We start from the raw sequence: 20,307 nt of genomic DNA, 5'->3' as shown, positions 1-20,307 counted from the left end.
TTATCATTTTAATTATTTTTCATTTCATTGTATTAATGGAACTTTCACGGATTTGCTTGAGCTGGTGAAGTTTAGAATTGATGAAATACAGTAAATGTATCCATCAAGTTCAGCCTCGACTAGGAGCTTTTAGTACTTCGTGGCCGCTCGCCTTTCTATTCTAAATACACCTTTTGCTGTTCAATTACGCGAAAAGGGAGGGTTGTCCAAAATAGACAATCTGATACGGATGGTAAAAGTATTTTACCGCAAGAAATATGCAAGAAATGCGCATATAATTAACAAAGTTAGTTGTTACGTAACGTTTATAAATGAATTACGTAGTACTTGAAGTTTAAGTAATTTAAAAAACGTAGCGGACTTGGCACGGGGCCCCTTTACCAAATGTAATACCGATGGTACCGATGGTACCGATGGTAACCGAAGCCCCCTATGGGTGCATTCCAAACGAAACTGCTGGAAGAAGTGTCATTTTCTTGTAGAGTATTGGGGATAACCTGCTGCTTCATCAGCGAAGCAGAGTCTTGGGGTTAAGGTTAGGATGTATTACCTATATAAACAATGTGAACTCGCTCTTTGGAGCAAAACTTATGCAATATTTCTATGTGACAGAGTCAATTTTCAACCACCAAATATCATAACAACAAAAAGCAATGCTCTTTTTCATATTTTTTTAGTATTTGCAATGTAAGGAAGTTGTTTTACAGGGAATGATGTCAAACTAACCTGTTTATTGTCAGTCAAACACTAGTTATGCAATTATTCTACTGATTGACAGTCGTCCATATTTATACCCTTCCAAATACAAATGCACGTAACTCTTGAACAAAAAAAAGCATACACATAAAATAAAAAGTGTTTTGAAGCCAAAAAAATTTTCTATTACTCTGTAGATACAGATAAACCAAAACTGTAAACAAAAGCGATACATTTTTGGCTTCATCTTTGTAGTGTACTAATTTCACTTTAGTATCAAAAGATTGCAAATTTACTAGTAATTACAAATATGTATGGTTTAGGGGAGGGTAAAATGAAAACCTTTGGAGCTATAGAGAGATTTCCATTGCAAGGTGGAGGCGTAAATAAATCTCCTCAGGAATTTGCCAGCGAAAGGGGTAGACGACTCAGTTCGAGCAATGGCATTGGGGAATGGCAATGGAAAAGTGGAAAATAATACCAGTCATTAGGCAGATTAAGATTCCCGTTTTTCCTTCCCGCAAACGGCAAACGTGACCACGTTTTCATCGTTCTCCTACATTTCACTTTACCTTTTGCAAACCTTCTCGACAAAGACAAGTATTTTTTTGTTTATCTACTACTTGGAGGTTTTTGCGATTCCTTTTCATTACTTTTAAATATTTTTTTAATGGCCAACTGACGTTTCACGTTTGCCGTAAACGAGAATCTTAAACTCTCTATTATCAGCTGCGGTTCCCTACAACGGCTCTAGAAATTCAATCTATGCTGCTGTACTTTTACTTGTATTTACTAAAGTTTTGACAAGTTTTATCCACAGCCAATGAGATAATATTTGATCTGGTCGAAACCCCTTCAATCACCTAATATAATTTGCTTTACTAGGTTGTGTTCGCTTCAATATACCAGTAAATTAGACCACGAATCCCGATAAGAACTGGAAATGGAATCTTTAGATAATGAACTTCCTCAAAACAGCCCAAGAAAGCAGTTAAAAGTCCAAAGACTACTAAAAAACCCCAAGAAACGCAACAACTGTGACGCTTTCTAGATATTTTGTCTGTGGCAACATTGCCCTTCTATCTTCTCGGCATTCGTATATGTATTTTGCTAGTTTGATAGTTTTTTGGATTTTTTATTCAGATTGATAAGAAAATGGAATTTATCGTCTTCACTTAAGAGTTCAAATTCTTTGTTTGTAATTGTGTTGATTTTTTGTTGTAATTCTTTTCGTTTGTCTGAGTAGGAGGGACATTCCAAAAGAAGGTCGTAAATATCTACCCCTTGGCATACTCACTGTCTCACCAGCCCCCCTTCCCCTTCCTATAAATATTGACTGGTCCCTAATTATGATACAAGATCTAGCCACACTCTTGAAAAATTAAATTGGGACACCGAGCAAACGAGGTTAATAAGATATTTATTATATGGCAAGGCATTGACATTAAAAAGAGGCGAAGCAACAAAAAGTAAAGTTGACAGCGCATGTCAAACGAGAACTGCATTGGAAGGGTTTCCTGTACGTGCCAAAAGTCATGTAGTGTTTGAGTCGCTCAAAAGGCGAAGTTTTAGTTTACTTTGAAAGAATTTAGCTAAAATTTAAAGTTTTCTGAAATACTAGTTAACAAAAGTGAGGCTTTCTTTTGCAAAACATGTAAATGCAAAGCAAAAAAGGCATCAAAAAGAGAACTTAAGAACTTAACATAAGTTGAGAAGAAAACTGTCGTACTTCAAACTTTCTTTATGTATGAGTCAATTCCAAAGGTTCCCATCCCCCCGGGCAACCCCCCGGGCATTTGACTTTTTGAAAAAAAATTGGTCAAATTCTCCACCATGCGGGCCAACAAAATGATCAAATTCCCCAACGTTCAGGCCCCACTGAGTGGTCAAATGCCCGCCCCTCCAGTCCGATGAATCTGAATTTTACCTAAAAAGTACAAACCTGAGCCTGCATACATCCAACAAGTTTCATGCTAAGTACCTTTTTAATTAGATTGTTTTATCATTTATAGCTTTAATTTTATAAGAATCAAGACTTCAAATCTTTGCCGACTTTGGAAATTAGCGTAAACATATTTATTGTTTACGTATAAAACTCAACAAAAAATTTAATGAACAGGATAATTGTACACCACTATTTAAATAACATTGTAATCTTGATCATCATCATCATCATCATCAATTTTATCACTATCGTCATAATCATTATCATGTAAAGGAAACACGTTATAGCTATAACTTCGCCCCCGAAATTATTCAAAAATTATTCAACATCCGTAAACTATGTTCCTCCCTTGTTAGAGTCCTGTATAGGTGTTTCCTACACGTAGATAAGGATAGTTAGTCTTTAAATACAGGACTATAAAGTTTTATTGTAAAACGTCCTGAAGAAGTCTACAGAGTTAGACGAAACGCATAGGAGATATAGAATAAAAAGTTTTATAACCTAGCATCCTAAGTGCTGCTCACTGGTTCCTTTCAAAAAGTTTGTAAAAAATTTTCAAAAAAAATAATCGTCGGTGAGGAGGAAATGGAAACCGATATTCCTCTTCCAGTTCAGTATGTATCGCAATCAGGAAGACAGTCTATAGCAAGCTCTCGTTACCAGTCATTGCAATATGGCTTGCATAAGATTTTGTATAGGTATCAGGACAAAGAAGTGTTTGTATTTAGGTATATGGGGGGTGGGGGTGGGGGTACAATTTTACAATTACCTGCTAAAGGAGGGGGGGAGGGGCATAATTGTTTTTTGACATTAAGTGGGGGGGGGGGGGTTTCTTGAAATTTTGGAATATTTTTGAAATTTCCTCTGCCTCCCACTCCCCCCCCCCCCCCCCCCCACGGTATAAATTATGAACGCAGCCTAAGCACGATCCACAAGCGTAAAATTTTGCAATACGCTAATTTATGCAAATTAGATAAGGGCCGCTATGTTGAGTCAAAAGTCAAATGTCCGCCCGTTCGCGCATATATTCAGCGTCAAATTCCCCACTCTACGGAACTTGACTATGGTCAAATGCCCGGGGTATGCCCGGAAAAAGGGAGGGGGGGGGGGGATGGGAGCCTTCGGAATTGACTCATACATTACTTCAAGATATGCACAACCAAGATGAAAAATACTACAGTCTTCCGTTTGTTTTCCTGCCTTTTATTGGGAAAAAAACTCAAAATCTCTCCAGAAATGGATGAGAAGCTTTGAAAAATTACGGCTCGCTGAACATGGATAGCTTTTCGTCATTTTTCAACGTTTTGACTGTTTGAAGCAGGCCGCCATATGCACAATGACTGAAGTCACGAAGACACACTTTCGACTCATTTGAAAAATATACTGCCCACTCCACAAATACATTCAAATTCAAGTGGGGATGAAATATTTCTGAAATATGGAAATACTTCAAGAGCAGATGAGCGCTAGAAAACTGGTTAAAACCGACGGCGTTAACGAAATAAACAACTGGCTTCTTCACCAAATCGATTCAGATAATTTCAAACTTGACGTTGTATTAGCTTACAGATATAGCAAATTTAAACTTAAAATTCATCTTCTTGTAAAACTATCTTAATTTCATTTACTGAATTAGCCGCTATTCACCATCCTTTAGTTCGTAGTTTGACCTAGTTTTAGTTTTAGTTTTTCTAGTTTTTCTAGTCGTACAAAATCGCTCAACAAGTGCCGTGTAGAGCCTTGATCGAAGGAGTTGCCGCTTGCTATGATAAATTTTACATTAAACGCCAGTGACTTTCAGTTATCTCAAGAGAATAATAATATTCTCTTGGTTATCTTTAATAATTAATTAAGGTTTCCCGACGAGTTTCATCCAGAAATTAAGGAATGGATCATAAGTAGCGTGCATCCATCGAGTTATGGATGCACGCGGGAGGCTGCTAAGCACGAAGAAAAGCGTAAGAGTTGCACGACGCGAAGCGGAGTGTAACGCTAGCTTTTTTGAGTGCTTAAGCAACCTCCCAAGTGCATCTATAACTCGATGGATGCACAGCTACTTATGATCCATTGCTTTTATAATATAGTCAAATCGACAAACAAGAAATAAATACAAATTATAGACTGTATTTGCTGATCATGCCCTAAATTCTCCTTACGCACCTTGCGTGAATGAAAAGCACAAAGACGCTATAAACAGAAAAACAGTCGCTTTGAAAATGGCAGCTTTAAACTGAAGACTGTTATGACTAAAATAATGGCAAAAATTTAGCTTACAAGCGAATCAAAAATGTCCAAAACTACGGAGAAAGTGATTTTCAACTGTAAGCCAAGTACATTTCTAATGTTGACATATGTTAGTACAGTAATGCCCGAGAAAATCAGTGAAAAACACAGTGGCTGTCTTTGTTGTTGTTGACGATGTCCAAGTTTGTTATCGCACAATGACTTAGCAATGGAAAGCTTCTTGAACACGGATCAAAACTAACTGACTGAACTGGATTAATTTTCTCTGGGTAGTATGCTTTGTCGGCTTTCCCTCCCATGTAGAGCTTCAGAAAGGACTTCACTGCAGTTGTGAAGCGGCGAAGTAGATGGTGAGCAAGATATTTACAGTTAATTACTTTGAAAATACTTTGTTACACGATAACAATATTTTTGTATTTGTTTAATCATTGCTAAAAACCTATGAATGTAGACACCGACCGATTTGTGGTTTGCTTTGTCTTTTTGGAGTGACACCCTGACACAATCTTGTCCAGCTCACTGTTTGAAAGTGATGCAAATCTTGACGTTTTATTACTAGGCTGATCAAATGACAACTCTATACTAAATGTCGGAGATTGATGAGTATTTTCGCTAGTTTTTTCAATCATTTTCAGTTATCTTTTCTAGATAAATTGTCAGCAAAAAGATACAAAAAGTTTTTTTTTCGCCGAATCAAAAAAAGCTGACGTGAGCGTGCAACCCATGGGCAAATGGTTCATGCTTTTCAACCAATCAGATCGCGCGGATTTACTTGACTATATCATATTTTTTAATATATAAATACATATTTAATATATTTTTATATATGAAATTACCTTGCCATGTAATAATAAACTTGAAAAATTAAAAAACTGGAAAAATATGGCATCCGTGGCAACCCATTAAATGGTTCACAAGCTATCTTTCTCATAGACAACAATATGTCTCTATGGCCAATACTAATTCCTCGATGAAAACAGTCATTTGTGGAATACCACAGGAAGTACGCTGGGACCTTTACTCTTCCTTCTTTACATTAATGACATTGTTTTCTCCTCCGACAAACTTTCCTTTAGACTTTTTTGCTGACGATACCAATTTGTTTGCATCTTCTAAAGGCCAACAAGAGCTTGAATCAATTATCAACCAAGAACTAGAAAAAGTCAAAAACTGGTGCGACGCCAACAAACTCCAATGAACTATAAAAAATCACTATAATCAAATCAGCCCAAAAGACTAATTAACAACACCTATGAATGTTGTATTTCGGGTGATACTTCAAATTCACTATCAAATTCCTAGGTGTCATGACTGATGATAAGTTAAACTGGAAAAACCACATTGCTTTTATCTGCTCAAAAATTTCAAGAAATACTAATATCTTCTTTAAACTTCGACACTATCTGTCACCAATTCAACTTCGACAAATTTATAACAGTCTTATATACCCATACCTCTATTATAGCATTACAGCATGGGGCAGTACATGTAAAACAAATATCAAAATACTCCAAACTAAACAAAACCATATTGCTAGAATTACCTTTTTCTCGACATTATATGAAAAAAATACAGATAGTCCATTACCATTATTAAATCTTCTTGATATCTTAACAGTTGAAAATATTTACAAACTACAAGTCTTAAAACTTACCTTTTATGATTGGCACAATCACAAACTCTCAACGATTTTCAAACATTCTTTTGCCGTTCACATTTGTCACCTTCGCTTTTCTGCTGCTATTGTTTTTTTTTTAATGTGTGTGGCTATTTTTTTTTGTATGTGTGTGTTACTGTCTGATGCTACTGAATAAAATTATAACTTACATTGCCTAGGAACTAACTTTGAATTCTTACGGTTCCTTTAGCCTCTAGTCATTTCCTTGAATGTAAAGCATTTTTTTTCATGAGATATAATGTAAAATAAAACTAAATTATAAAAAAAAAAAAAAAAAAAAAAAAAGCATATATATATAATGCTGATTAATGCTTTTTTAGAACTTGTATATGACGATCAGATAAGAAAGAGTTACAGTGATTAATCTTGAAAGTTACAAATGCATTGATAAGGCTTTCAGTGGAAATTTTCTACTACGAAAAAAGCTAGGGAAACCCTGGCTACTGTTCTTAAACGTTATTGCCTTAAAATAACAAAGAAATCCTAAGCAGAAATGGATTGCAGAAATTATGATTTATCATGATTTAGACGGGGAAGCATGAGTGGCGTACCGGTGAGGGCGGTCGCCTCTCACCAATGCGGCCAGGATTCGAGTCCCGTTGGTCTCGGTTTCGTATGTGAGTAGAGCTGCTTGTTGGTCCTTTCCTGTGCTTCGCGGGTCTCCCTGTTTATTATTATTATTTATTATCATTATAGCTTGGATCGGGAAATCTAAATTTAGACTTATGGGTTCAACACGTTTTAATCTCAGTTTTAATTTACCATTTTACTAATGCTAGTAGTAATACCTTGTCTGATGTTCTGAACGTGTGGAAGCTTTGATTTTAGTTGGTAGATTACATCCTCTCCAAGCGGAGCGCCACCACACATAATACTCTTTAAATGGGACAAATCAAAATTTCCAACCAAAGGATCCTTTGCAAGAAAGATTGCAATAGGCGGCACGATGTTGAGAGCATTAAGCTGTGGACAGCAAAATAATTCATACTGCTTCATCTGAATTATTATTAATAAAAAAAAACCCAAGATTAAAACCGGACAATGTTTACCAAGTTATGATCTTGTTTTAAGATCGGTTCTAAATTATTCGTTATTATCAAAGCAGAAATACTACAAGTACTGTGATGATGTTGGTATTACATTTTGGGGCAAAAGTGATAGCACGGCAAAAAAGGTCGCAATATCCACTAATTTTGCAAAAAGGAAAACGGTTGGATGAAGCGACCAATGTTAATGATTATAACCATTAACAATTGGTTGTAACTACCAATTATAATTGGTTAGTTTTTCACATTTGCACTGGTCAATTACAAAAATTAAATGGTTAAAACGACCAATATTAATGATTATAACCATTTGAAATTGCTTGAAACTACTAATGATAATTGGTTAGTCCTTGACTAACCAGGAATCAAAACCGCAATAGCAAACAATCTCGGTCTCTTTCTTTTCAAGTCTCGGACGAGTTACCGGCGTTTGCATTGCTACGCGGCCACCCCAGACAAAAATCGCGACTTGCACTTTGCAATAGACTGCCGTCAATCAAACAAGTTGACGCCATTTTACACGCGTTTGGATCGGCCCGGATAGGCCCGGTGAGTGTGGCTCATAATAGTTGGCGCCTTTTGAGTCACACACGCGTGTAAATGGCGTCAACGTGTTTGATTGACGGCAGTCTATTGCAAAGTGCACGTCGCGATTTTTGTCTGGGGTGGCCGCGTAGCAATGCAAACGCCGGTAACAGCAAGAGTTTAGGAAATAAGTGTGTTTTCAATATAGCGTTTCTAAATAGGTTAAATGAAAAGCTAACTACAGAAGATGTTCTATAGTACCAGTTTCTTAAAAGATCAAAGCTCAAACTAAGGTAAATAACGTTAAGGTATTTCCCTTGCTTTGCACTGCGCATTTTTCTGCGCATGCAACTAAAAGCATGGAATTTTCACTTTTTTCTCTGTTTTTAGTAGAGAAATTGCGATTTTTACTTTCACTTTACTCACGAATAGAACATTGTTTCAACTTTTCAATTTCTAAATATCGACGTTTTATTTTTTGAAAGTTCTTTATATTTCATGACGTGCCAAAGTCATTTGGTAATAAAAAATTTTCCGTCAACGTAAATTTTTTGGAAGATAATAAAATTTCATAGATTTGAAGCCAAGACAATGCTAAAAAAAAGTATTTTTAAAAATGAAGCCCATACACATTTTTGCAAAGGCAAAAGGGCCCTCGAAGTTGGGTGATATTTTGGCTCTCATCACACAGGGTCATTTATTGGGCAATTTGGCTTTTCCAATTTTTCTCGAAAAAAAAAAGCCATATTTCAAAAAACGAAGTATCGTACGATTTGTTTTGGCTATAAGTCTACCTTATACTTGAATATAAGCAAATCCACTTTTTGACTGTTGCCAGCAAATTTCGATTTTGTTTGAATTTTGCTGACATCTTCTCTTAATGGTGTATTTTACCATCATAAATTGGTTATTATAACCAGATATAAGTGGTGTATTTTACCCCATAAATTGGTTATTATAACCAATTATTCAAAACCATTGGCAATTGATTACCACAGATCCACTTTTCAACCATTTTTTAGGGTAGGTTCAACCAATCTATTTTTACAGTGTACCAGTGCGATAATCCACATAATATACAAATTATCCCGTACGCTAAAACGCGGGGCGAATTCACCCCCAATAATAACCCCCATTTGTTGTGTCTTACCAGCGTTTTACCTACTTTCTCCTGCTACAGGATTATTAATCAGCCGTTTACCTACATTTTACCCTTGTTATTCCGATGAGATAATAATAGGTGTTCCTAGAATTATCTCGTCATGGCTTGTATTTAGGTCTAATTATAATTCCATTTAGAGAATAAATTTTGCTAAATACAATAGAATAAAGTTTGGATGTTTTTACAGATTAAAAAATATATATTTTTTTTTTATCGTGTGATTTACACGTAGGTATCTACGGTAGATATATAAAACTTTTTTTAAAAAAGTCGGAGATCGTTATTTGAAATTTCTATCATACCTAAATTAAATCTTCGAAGAGTAAAAAGTTTTGGGCTTCCTGTGAGCAATAGCAATAACTACCAATGAAAACACTGCATTTCAACACGTGACAAGATTTGAATAGCTTGGCGGTCATTTTCACTAAACCGTCGAAGTAAAATCAACGACAAAGATTTGCTTGGTTTATTCCCTTCTGTTGTGCTAAAATGGCTTTTTATGGTTGGTTACTGATGCGGGGAAGATCTTGGAAACATTTTGACTAAAATAATTTTGTTTTGGAAGAAGAGGGCCGCAAAAGAGCCAAATACTCGCTTCGTATGGCTAGTTATTCTTCATCGAACTACAGGATTTGCAGTTGAAGCTCGTAAAGGCGCAAAGATCGTTTGGTACGTTGTATTTGCTAACTTATTCAGTACAATAAACCTAATAACATGTTGTTCAAATGAAGAGTTAGTCTTAATGTGAGGAATATGAGTTTAATAAACTGAAGTTTATTCTTGCTTCGATGTTTTACAGCCCCAAGTAACAAGCAAATGTTTATTGTAAACGATAAGGTCAAATGTCTTTAAAAAAACTACAAAATATGCTTTCCAAAATACAACGATACTATAAACTAATAGAATAAGAATAGAATATTATAACTCTAATAATAAGAATCGCGCGCGATACAAAACTAATTACGATTTTGAGACGACAATACCACGAAACATTGACGGCTAGTTGAGAGAAAACATATTCAAATACACTTTCTTACAACGCCGTCAATATTGTCGTCTCAAAATCGTAATTAGTTTTGTATCGCGATTCTAAAGAATTAAACACTCACAAAAAAAAGGAAATAACTGACCGATTTTAGTTGATTAAAAGCGGAATTCTCCTTAAGAGCGCGCTATAGCGCAAGCAACAAGCGTAAAAATTTGACGCGTACCCGCTCAAGCTTTGCTTTTCGTCGCCTGAAAGGTTTATTCATCAGCGAAAATGTTTGAACACTGAAACAGTTTTGACATAAATGGACCAATAATTACTTTGATGATGAAATAAGCTGGGAGGATTTGCCTAAAATTCGATATTTTGTTGGACAAATATGATTCTGCATCGGCAGAAAGACAGTTAACGAGTACCGGCGAATATAAAAGTGTCCAGCAACCAAAAAAAAAAACCTTCCTTGGCGAGAAAAATAGCGGTGAAAAAAGGATTTCTCTTTTTGTTATATTGGAGGATGATGAAATAGAAAACTTGCACAAGCACTACTACAGTCATCCAGACTTACAGCAACTCAAGAGAGGAGAAAGCTGACGAGAAACGCATGCTGTCAAATTTGCTGTCAAATTCTACACTTAATATCTGCCACATAAAGATTCATTTTTACAAAATGTGACTTCAATTTTTTAGGAAAAATATTCCTTTTGTCTGAGAGAAGAAATAAAAACACTTTGAAGTGTATTTTCAAACATTTATATTTAAAAAAACAATTTGTAAACACTGAAAACAATTTTCAATAAATTTGCCTTGTTGCTGTATAGTCGGCGTTTTTTTGTTGCATAACAAAACAATTGCTGTCAAAATCGCGCGCGTTAGCCAATCAGAAACCTTAATTTTGAAACGACAATACTTACAAAATATTGTCGTCTCAAAAATATAAGAGACTATTTAGTGAATCGCGATACCACACAATTAAATACTCTTTTCTAAAAATATGTATATGATTTTATATATGTATTTTGTGTCCACCTACTGATTTCTGTCAGTAATTTAATCTATTATATTAATGATGTTTTATTATATGATATTATTTTTTACAGAGCCATCGCATCTACATATAAGACGGCAAAGAAAATAAACAAAGAGAAGAAGCAACAAGAAGATGCAGAGAATGCTAAGGGTAGGTAGACTTGAACTCAAAAGTTTCTCATGAATAAAATGTGTTGTTATCCTAATAAAGATGTACTTTGTTACCTTTTCAGATTTTTAATGATTTTCTAATAATTTTTTATCAACGGAATTCAAGGATATAAAAAGGGCAAATCTATCAACATTCAGACAAGAAAGAAAATGAAAAAAGCCTTGTCACACAGCATCTCTTTTGGATAAATAAAGACAGTTCTGTTTCCTTTCCTGTGTTTTTATACTTGTTGACATTCGAATGTTTCAAGGTATTTCGCTCAATTTCATATTTTAAATGCTCGATTTAGAGGTAAGATGATAAATAAGGGAAGCAAGGGTGGCGTAGCGGTGAGAGTGCTCGCCTCTCACCAATGCTACCCGGGTTCGAGTCCCGCTGAGCTCGGTGTCGTATGTGAGAGAGTTGTTTGTTGGTCCTCTCCTGTGCTTCGAGGGTTTTCCGGGTTGTCCGGCTTTCCTCCCTCCGCAAAAATCAACTCCTAAATTCCAATTGGAATTACAGTGGATGAATAGCTACTCTGTAGGAATGCCACTGCTAAATCCCATTTATTTATTTATTATTTATTATTTAAGTCGTCCTTTTATTTTCCTTTTAACACCTACTTTGTTTAGTTCTTTGTTATTTTGTTGAGTTTAGATTCTGTGATTCTGATGATTGTCTGAAGCCAACGAAAGACGACTTCGACAGACTTTTTATTGCTAAGTCTTCTGAAAAACGAATTCTGGTTTTTGTTTTTAATTTAAAAGTCGGGCCGAGTGCTTTATTTCAGGAATCATTCGCTTAAATCTTTTTGGCTAACAAAAAGCGTTACGTTATGCGTTACTACTTATCTTGACCTTCAAGGGTCACGGCGCTTACAGTCGATTTGTTGCCCGAAATTTTTAAATTAAACACTTTATTTACACTGTGAATTAAGCGAATATTTTATAGAAATTGGTTTAGAAATACTATTTAATTTGTCTTCATTCAAGTCTGTAAATTACGGATTATTTATTGGAGGAAATTCTCGTTAGTTGTCTCGAGCGACAAATAAAAATCTATTGTGTAGATTGGTACCTTCGCAGATTAAAAGAACATTGCTTCGGCGATCAATCTACTTTTTTAATATTCAGAATGGCTTATTTGGATAACAAAACTGGCTGAATGCTCTTCAAGACTCCATTGGAATTGTTCATAATTTTTCTACGATCTACACATTGATTTAATCTGTTAAGAAGCCACTTTATTAAAGTAAACAGCAGTTCTAATAAAACGTCGCTCGATCGAGTTTATACGATTTTTTTGCTGATCGGCCGCCGTGACTTTGACCTTTCTCTAATGAGAATGAATTCCTCCAAAGCTTGACAGATAAACGCTTAATTATCGAGCTGCTAACATCTTAGTGAGTGAGTGAGCGAGTGAGTGACACATTTGCATATTCAGACCCCTCACAATAACTCGTTTCTACGCTTCGCGTATCCACGAGTTAAAAAGGGCATTCGATTATCGCAGCGTAAAATATTATTTAAAGTAATTTACAAGCTGTTCCCCAAAGAAAAATTAATAGCAATAATACCCATGCATTATGCATGCATGAACCCCACTAGAAAACACGATAAAATGTGCATAATCTATTGACTATCCCAACGAGAAAATCTAGGCACAAAATACGTTATCCTTACTTATTCCAGTAGGATAACTGGGTAAAACTCGCAGTATTCCTTGATTATCGCGTTGGAGGATAATTCGGTAAAATGGTACGTTTACTTATGATTGTCCCAACGGTAAGATGCAGGGATAACTCGAGTTATGAAAGCGGTAAAATGCTGGATTATGAAGGGATTATGTAACGTTAGGACTACGTTATCCCTAAGTCGTTTCGCGGTAAAACGCGACCTTTTTTGCATTGTAGATTAAAAAATGATAATAATAGCTCGATCAGAATATAGTTCAGTTTCCCGACGGCATGCTTGGATCAACTCTATGTCGGCGGCATGCGTTTAGCAGGGGGGAAAAGAGGAACAATTGGTATGCTTTGGTTCCTTATCTAATGGCAAATAGTTGTCGCCCCTCTAGAGTGCGTGACAGAAATCACAACCTAAAGCTACTGTTGAATCCTTATTATCTTGTTGTGATTTCAACATGATATAAAGATGTACGTTTTCGAAATTTAGAATTTTTTGCAAACTGCTTCCCTTAGCCGTACAATGCCCTATTTGAAAACTTCACGCAGTTTGATAAACGGGAAGTATTTTCCCTATAATGTCTAAATTTTCAAAAATATCGTATTGGCCGTTTCTAAATATTTGTACAAGGACAGGCCCAGTATGTTCTTACCTTATGTTCTTGGATGCATTCTAAAAATGCTGCAGGTCTATATTTCACCATACATATGATTTTTCCTCCAAGGTACAGCCCTAAACCAAGAAGGGCGCTTAAACCATAGATATGAAACATTGGCATTAAACCAAGCATGACCAAACCATCCTCTGGCACAACATAAAAACTTTCATGTGTCGCAATAAGAGCGTGAGCAACAAGGTTGTAATGTGTTAGCATAACGCCTTTTGGAAAACCTGTAGTACCACTTGAGTAAGGCAAGAAGACAACATCTTCTTTCCAGCTTTTTGGGACAAAGTTTAAGGGGAAATATGAACCGTCATTCTCCAGTAACATATTAGAAAGTGATATACATCCTTCTGCCTCTCCAAGGACAAAAATATTCTTTACAGTTATTTTTGTAGATGCTTCTATCGCCTTTTTGACTAAACATGGAAGTGTTACTATGTACGAAGCACCAGAATCTTGTAATTGGTGAATCATTTCATTTACAGTATATTCAGGATTCACTGTAGTAACGATTCCGCCAATTGCCGTTATTCCATAAAGTACGATTGGAAATTCAACGACATTTGGTAAAATTATTGCAGCCACTTCATTTTCTTCAAACCCTTCTTGAAGAAGAGCAGAACCACATTTCATAATCAAACGCTTCAACTCTTTATAAGTATAGAATTGGCCAGAGGAGTTATCAACCTGGTGATAGTACAGAATTTTATTATACATTAAGGGAATGTAGGGGTCACGTTTCAACGACAAATACCTAGACGATTAATTTATATTTTGATTTTGTCTTATCTCATGTCATACTTTAACTAAGGCTCTATAGGAAAGGTACTATCAACTACTAAAACCAACTTACTGAATACGTGGGAAATGCCACAGCTTTATTGCATTTTAATAAAGGAAAAGGCTAATTGTACAAGAAATTCAAAATGACGGACGTTCTAACTCTGAAGTATTCTAACATAAAAGACATTCAAGGACTTAATGTCTTTAGACAAATATAGGGAAATTATAAATACTTACCATAGCTATTTTGTCCCCATGCCGTTCGAACGTCGCTAAGATAAAGTGTGGAAATGACTGAGGAGTATCAGGAATGGGAACATCAAAAGCGCTTCGTATAACCGCCATACTGTTAACACACTCTGCTGTTTATATTCTTCTCAAACTCATTAATAATTTATGAAGTCAATGAACATTGGCGACTTTGCATTGTATTTACGTGCACGCGCCTTGATACTGGATCAAAAATAGATCAAGACACTGATCAAAACACTGATCAAGACACGAATAAAATTTAAATCATAATTGACAGCCTTCTCACTAATTAGCTATATCAAATTGCAAAATTATTGTAGCTAAACACGTTCAAATAATTATTCTGTTGGTGGAGCTAAATTGAAAGTACAGTTTTCAATTTCCCCCCTTCAATAACAACTTTTTGTCTCCTTTCTCTTTACAAACCTCCATAACGAACTTACTTAGCCAGTACTTACTAAGTCAATGCGTCCATGTTCTTATTTTTTGTCTAATGTCTTCACTTTATTTAATTCATAATCTTTGAAAAGACCTATATATATATATATACTTGATTGCAGAAAGGTTGAGGTATATATTTATACAGATACCTAATGTGATGCAAGATATCAAATGAGATGCAGAACGTAAAACATGCTTAAATACGATTGCTTAACTGCTACGTTTTGTGGAAATTACTTTTTGAACTTGAATTTGTGCAATACTTAATGTCTATGATACAATTTAAGATAAGGGACCGGTCATTATTTAAGTTGGAGGGGGGTAGGGGGAGGGGGGGTGTAGAGGAGGAAATGGGGGCCCTGAATTTTTTTAAGCAAAAACGAGGGGGGTCTTGAAATTTGAAAATGATAGATAGGGGGGTCTTGAGAAAAGTTATTTTGGGTATATATATGAATTCAAGTTATTTTAAAATTTGCAATAAAAATAAATTGTTTGTTACACCTTCTCATCATGGGTAATATAATTTAACCACCATATTGTATGGTATTTTTGACAATGACCTGTTTTAATGAACTTTTATGATTTGTATACTATTGTTCATGCTAAGTATCATATCTCACTATATAAGAAGAATACATGTATATATTGAATATGAACAAATCTTTTCAGATTTAATTTCATTATATCTTTCGACTTCATGCTACTAGTTTGTTATAGAATGAATGGAATTAATTCTGTAGTATTTTTATCGATCTACAGTTATACCCTGTCTTATTATATCTAGAGTAGTACCTACATTGCAGAAAAAATCAACACTCTTTACATTCAAAAGGTTTTTGTGGAACTGTTCAATTTGTACATGGAATTTCTCATTAAAGTAACCACATAAGTGGAGTGTTTTGACATACTATTTATGCCATTTTTAACTAACTACTGAAACCCCTTCCCTTCATTGGGGCAGAACAAAACATTTTTTAACAAACGGTACTAGTGTCAATGCTTATCACTCTCTGAATCACTGTCTGAATCACTCTTTGAATCATTACTTGATTCACTATCAGACCTTTCACCAGTTTCTGCTGGTTGTGTATTTGTTGCACCTTTTGAAAGAAAGGCAGACAATGTCATCTGTTTACCCTTTGCTGCTTTTAAAGTATTTGACACTGCAGTTGATAAGAGGTACTTCCAAGTTCTTTATTGTTTCTTTAACTTCAGGAAGAACACACTCACTAACATATCCTTGTTGGACTAGGTCTTATATATATATATATACACACACACTCGATTGCAGAAACGTTGTAGTATACATTTATACTTTTATACAAATATCTAATGAGATGCATAATGCAAAATAACCATTTTCGATGCTTAAAACCAACTGATTTATAATCTGTACGATCTAAAAGACAAGAACAAAATATTTTGACGTTCATTGATTGAAATAAATAAAGCGAGTTTTCTGTTTTGCATAACATTAAATATACTGAATAAATTAGATATTTGTATAAATGTATACTACAACGTTTCTGCAATCGAGTGTATATATATATATATATATATATATATGTATATATATATATATGTATATATATATATATATATATATATGTATATATATCAGAACATTGAGGTCTAGCTCATCAGTCCAACTTACTGTTCCATTAATAGCAGGAACCTTTCAAGACTCATCAGCTAAACTTTTTAATTCATTACCTTGTCAACTAAAGAACGAAAAAAGGCTTAAAGTATTTTCAAACAAAATATATAAAATCTTGAAAGAAAGAGCTCAAAAGAAAATTGAAAATGAACATTAAGAAAAGCGAATTTATATCTATGTAAACAGTAATAACATTAAATTGAAAGATTTAAAATTTAAGATAAAATTTAGATATTGTTAATCCGATATATATGATTTTTGTGATTTCGTTTTTGTTTTTTGTTTGTGATTTCATGATTAATGTAAAGGTACTCTGTAGATATGTCATCATTAAACCGTTATTATTATTAGTAGTAGTAGTAGTAGCAGCAGCAGCAGTAGCAGCAGCAGCAGTAGTACTAGTAGTAGTAGCAGCAGCAGCAGCAGCAGCAGCAGCAGCAGCAGCAGTAGTAGTAGTAATAGTAGTAGTAGTAGCAGTAGCAGCTAATCGTAAATTGCCTATACATAGCGAGATTTACGATGGAATTTGGAAAACATAATAAAGTGTATATTATATTGGTTATATATATTGCTTAGTCAATATTCAAACGATTTACCATGTTCAAACGAATTATATCAAATTAATTGTGGTATTACATTGTCGCATGTAAATTTTAGTGGTCTTGTGGTTTCATAATAGCATGGGCCAAAACCTCGTGTGTTTTTGGTATTTTCCATCTGGTTAAGTTCGTACCAGCTGACATTCATGTATTGCTAGACATTATCTATCATTTCGATTCTATTTTTGTCTAGTTCCCATGAAAATCTTTGCATGAAACACATTGGTCACCTTCCGTTTTGAGAAGAAAAAAAATTCTATAAAAAAAACTCAATTTCGTTTTTAAAGGAAGATATGTGTTCATCCTTAATCAAAATTTAGATTTAGTTTATGGTACTTGTTAAAAAGATGAAACCTTATCAATTAGTTTTTTGTAGACATAATAGTCATGGCTATTCGCCTATGATGCTAGAACGCCTATTATCCTTGTTTTATTTTTCGTCGACAAAATTTCCATATAGCTTTAGCTAATTTTGATAGCGAAGTAGTATAGGGAATGGGGGTTCTAGCGCAGTGACCACACGAGGATTTTCCGTTTAAAGTCACTAACCCGTGTTTGCGTAGCCCTCATTCCCTATGAGACCCCCAGGATTACCCGTGGGGGTAACAGCGCACTCGAAATATGTTAGTTTACGCCAGGATTACCCGTGAGGGCAACAGCGCAATCTCAACACGGGGCAAGACCCGTGTCAAAAATCCACCTACGGACGACCCCCCACTCCAAGTGTGGTTGAGGGCAACAGCGCACTTAAATATGTTAGTCTATATATGGAGTGCGAAGAATGTAAGAGAACTTTTAAGAAAGAAGCGGATTTGAAAAAGCATTTGAAAATGAAGACGAAGTGTATGAGCAGTTATGATTGTGGATGTGGTAAGAAGTTTGAGACTAAGGTTAAATTGTTTTGGCATTGTCAGGACTGTGAGTACGACTACGACGACCTAAAAAGTGCTTGGTATTAGGTATAAAATATTTCCTATTATATAGATGGAATCCCAAAGCAACTTCAGCACGGTGTCAATACCCGGTAACGGTGAGATTGACGTTAGACAGTTTTGGCGTCAGTCAGAAAGGAAGGTTAAAAGGACTCTCCGAAAAGGTATAGAAGAATTAGGAGCCCTGAAAGCGAGCATAATGGTAGAAGTAAGTTTGTCAAAAGACGAGGTAATGACGACAGCAATGTTGCGATCAAAGTCGTTAGTGATATTAGAATCCACGAATCTGGATAGGTCACTCAGTGAAGCCTTAGAAGCAATAATGGAGTCGCTGTCTAACTACACGAAAGAAGGATCGGGTTGGACAGTAGAGGAGGTTGAAGGAATAGAGATAAGTATAGCCAGGTACGTACCCATACGAGGGGGGAGTTACGTACCGCTACCAACGTGGGTAGAAAGGAAGAAGGCTATTGTAAACGTGAAGAATGAAGACAATCGATGCTTTATGTGGGCAATCAGGTCTGCACTGTATCCAGCAGAGAAGGATCCCTGTAGGATAAGTAAGTATCCCACAGATGATTTAGAGTGGGATGGTGTGGAATTTCCCATGCAGTTGATAGACATCCCCATATTTGAGGAAATAAACGATCTAGCAATTAACGTTTACGGAGTCAGAGAGCAGACGATAGTACCGTTAGTTCTGTCAAAAAGTAAAGGAGAGCGCGTACATTTATTCTACCACGGCGGACACTACTCATGGGTTAAACACATTAGCAGACTATTCTACAGACATACTAAGCACAAAGGCAAAACGTACTTCTGTGACTGCTGCTTGCTGTCATTTACATCCTTAAATGCCCTAAAGAAACACGATGAGATCTGCCGCGGAGTCGAAGAAGTGGCGCAACGGATCCAGATGCCCACCAACAAAGAGCTTTCATATGCAAACCATCAAAAGCAGATGCAAGTGCCTTACGTGATATATGCAGACTTTGAAGCGTTGATAACTAAGGAAGAGCAGAAAAGTGGTGCCACGAATAAGGTAGGATTACACGAGATCTGCTCCTTTGGTTACATAGTAGTCAGATCAGACGGTAAAGCAAACCCTCCTGTGATTTACCGAGGTAAGAACGCAGCTAATGAGTTTCTAGAAGCATTGCGAGAAGAGGAGGGGGAGATTAGAGAACAATTAAGACGTCCAAAGAAGATGGAATTTACCAAAGAGAACCAGGAGGCTTTTAACAAGGCAAAAAAATGCCACATTTGTCAACATACGCTTCTTCAGTTTGGAAGACGAGCCAAGAAAGCGTGGGATGAAGATGGAAAGTATCTAGGAGAAGCTCATTTTAAATGCGGGAAGTATGCTAAGAAAGGTGAGAAGCCGGGAAAGCCCTCCACGCACTGCATTCACTGCCACAAAGCATTTGTTGAGGATTTCTATGTGGATAAGGTTAGGGATCACTGCCACATCACGGGTAAATACAGAGGAGCGGCTCATTGGAAATGCAATATAAACTTCAAAGTAAATCCAGACATGGAGATTCCGGTGTTCTTTCACAACCTCCGCGGTTACGACTCCCATTTGCTACTACAAGGAACAGACGGCTCCGACGTCAAATGCATACCCAACAACAAAGAGCGCTACATGTCCGTAACTGTGGGTAAGCTAAAGTTCTTAGATTCACAGCAGTTTATGGCGGACTCCTTAGCAAACCTCGTAAAGTATAACACCAACTTTCCCATTTCCAGTCAATATGGCGCGGAAAGGAAAGGAGTCTACCCATACGAATACATGGATTCCTGGGATCGATTCAAAGAGTCCCTACCACCCAA

General features: G+C 35.8%; 1 protein-coding gene and 1 long non-coding RNA gene across 3 annotated transcripts in view; one reads left to right on the top strand and one right to left on the bottom strand.

Annotated features, from left to right (window-relative positions):
* LOC116305586 (uncharacterized) overlaps positions 1 to 14,985 on the bottom strand; it is a 44,383-nt gene extending 29,398 nt beyond the window's left edge. Inside the window, exons 1-3 of one of the 2 annotated variants that reach the window (XM_031715525.2) lie at positions 14,831 to 14,985; positions 13,799 to 14,497; positions 7,352 to 7,559 (exon numbers count right to left, since the gene is read on the bottom strand). In XM_031715525.2, the coding sequence (XP_031571385.1) occupies positions 7,352 to 7,559; positions 13,799 to 14,497; positions 14,831 to 14,938 (1,015 nt within the window). In that variant the 5' untranslated portion in view covers positions 14,939 to 14,985. The remainder of the gene's footprint in view (positions 1 to 7,351; positions 7,560 to 13,798; positions 14,498 to 14,830) is intronic. The other variant, XM_031715526.2, reaches the window with a different exon arrangement.
* On the top strand, positions 9,740 to 11,659 carry LOC116305589 (uncharacterized). Its single transcript, XR_004198180.2, has 3 exons — positions 9,740 to 9,965; positions 11,382 to 11,461; positions 11,544 to 11,659. It is a non-coding gene; the product is annotated as an uncharacterized LOC116305589 (long non-coding RNA).
* Positions 14,986 to 20,307: the final 5,322 nt, after the last annotated feature.

The sequence above is a fragment of the Actinia tenebrosa genome, unplaced genomic scaffold (assembly GCF_029948245.1).
Source record: "Actinia tenebrosa isolate PJP-AT-01 unplaced genomic scaffold, QUT_ActTen_1.0 PGA_scaffold10__47_contigs__length_13832649, whole genome shotgun sequence".
Lineage (NCBI taxonomy): Eukaryota > Metazoa > Cnidaria > Anthozoa > Actiniaria > Actiniidae > Actinia > Actinia tenebrosa.
Note: the sequence above shows the minus strand (reverse complement) of the source record. Positions and strands in the feature narration are given on the sequence as shown.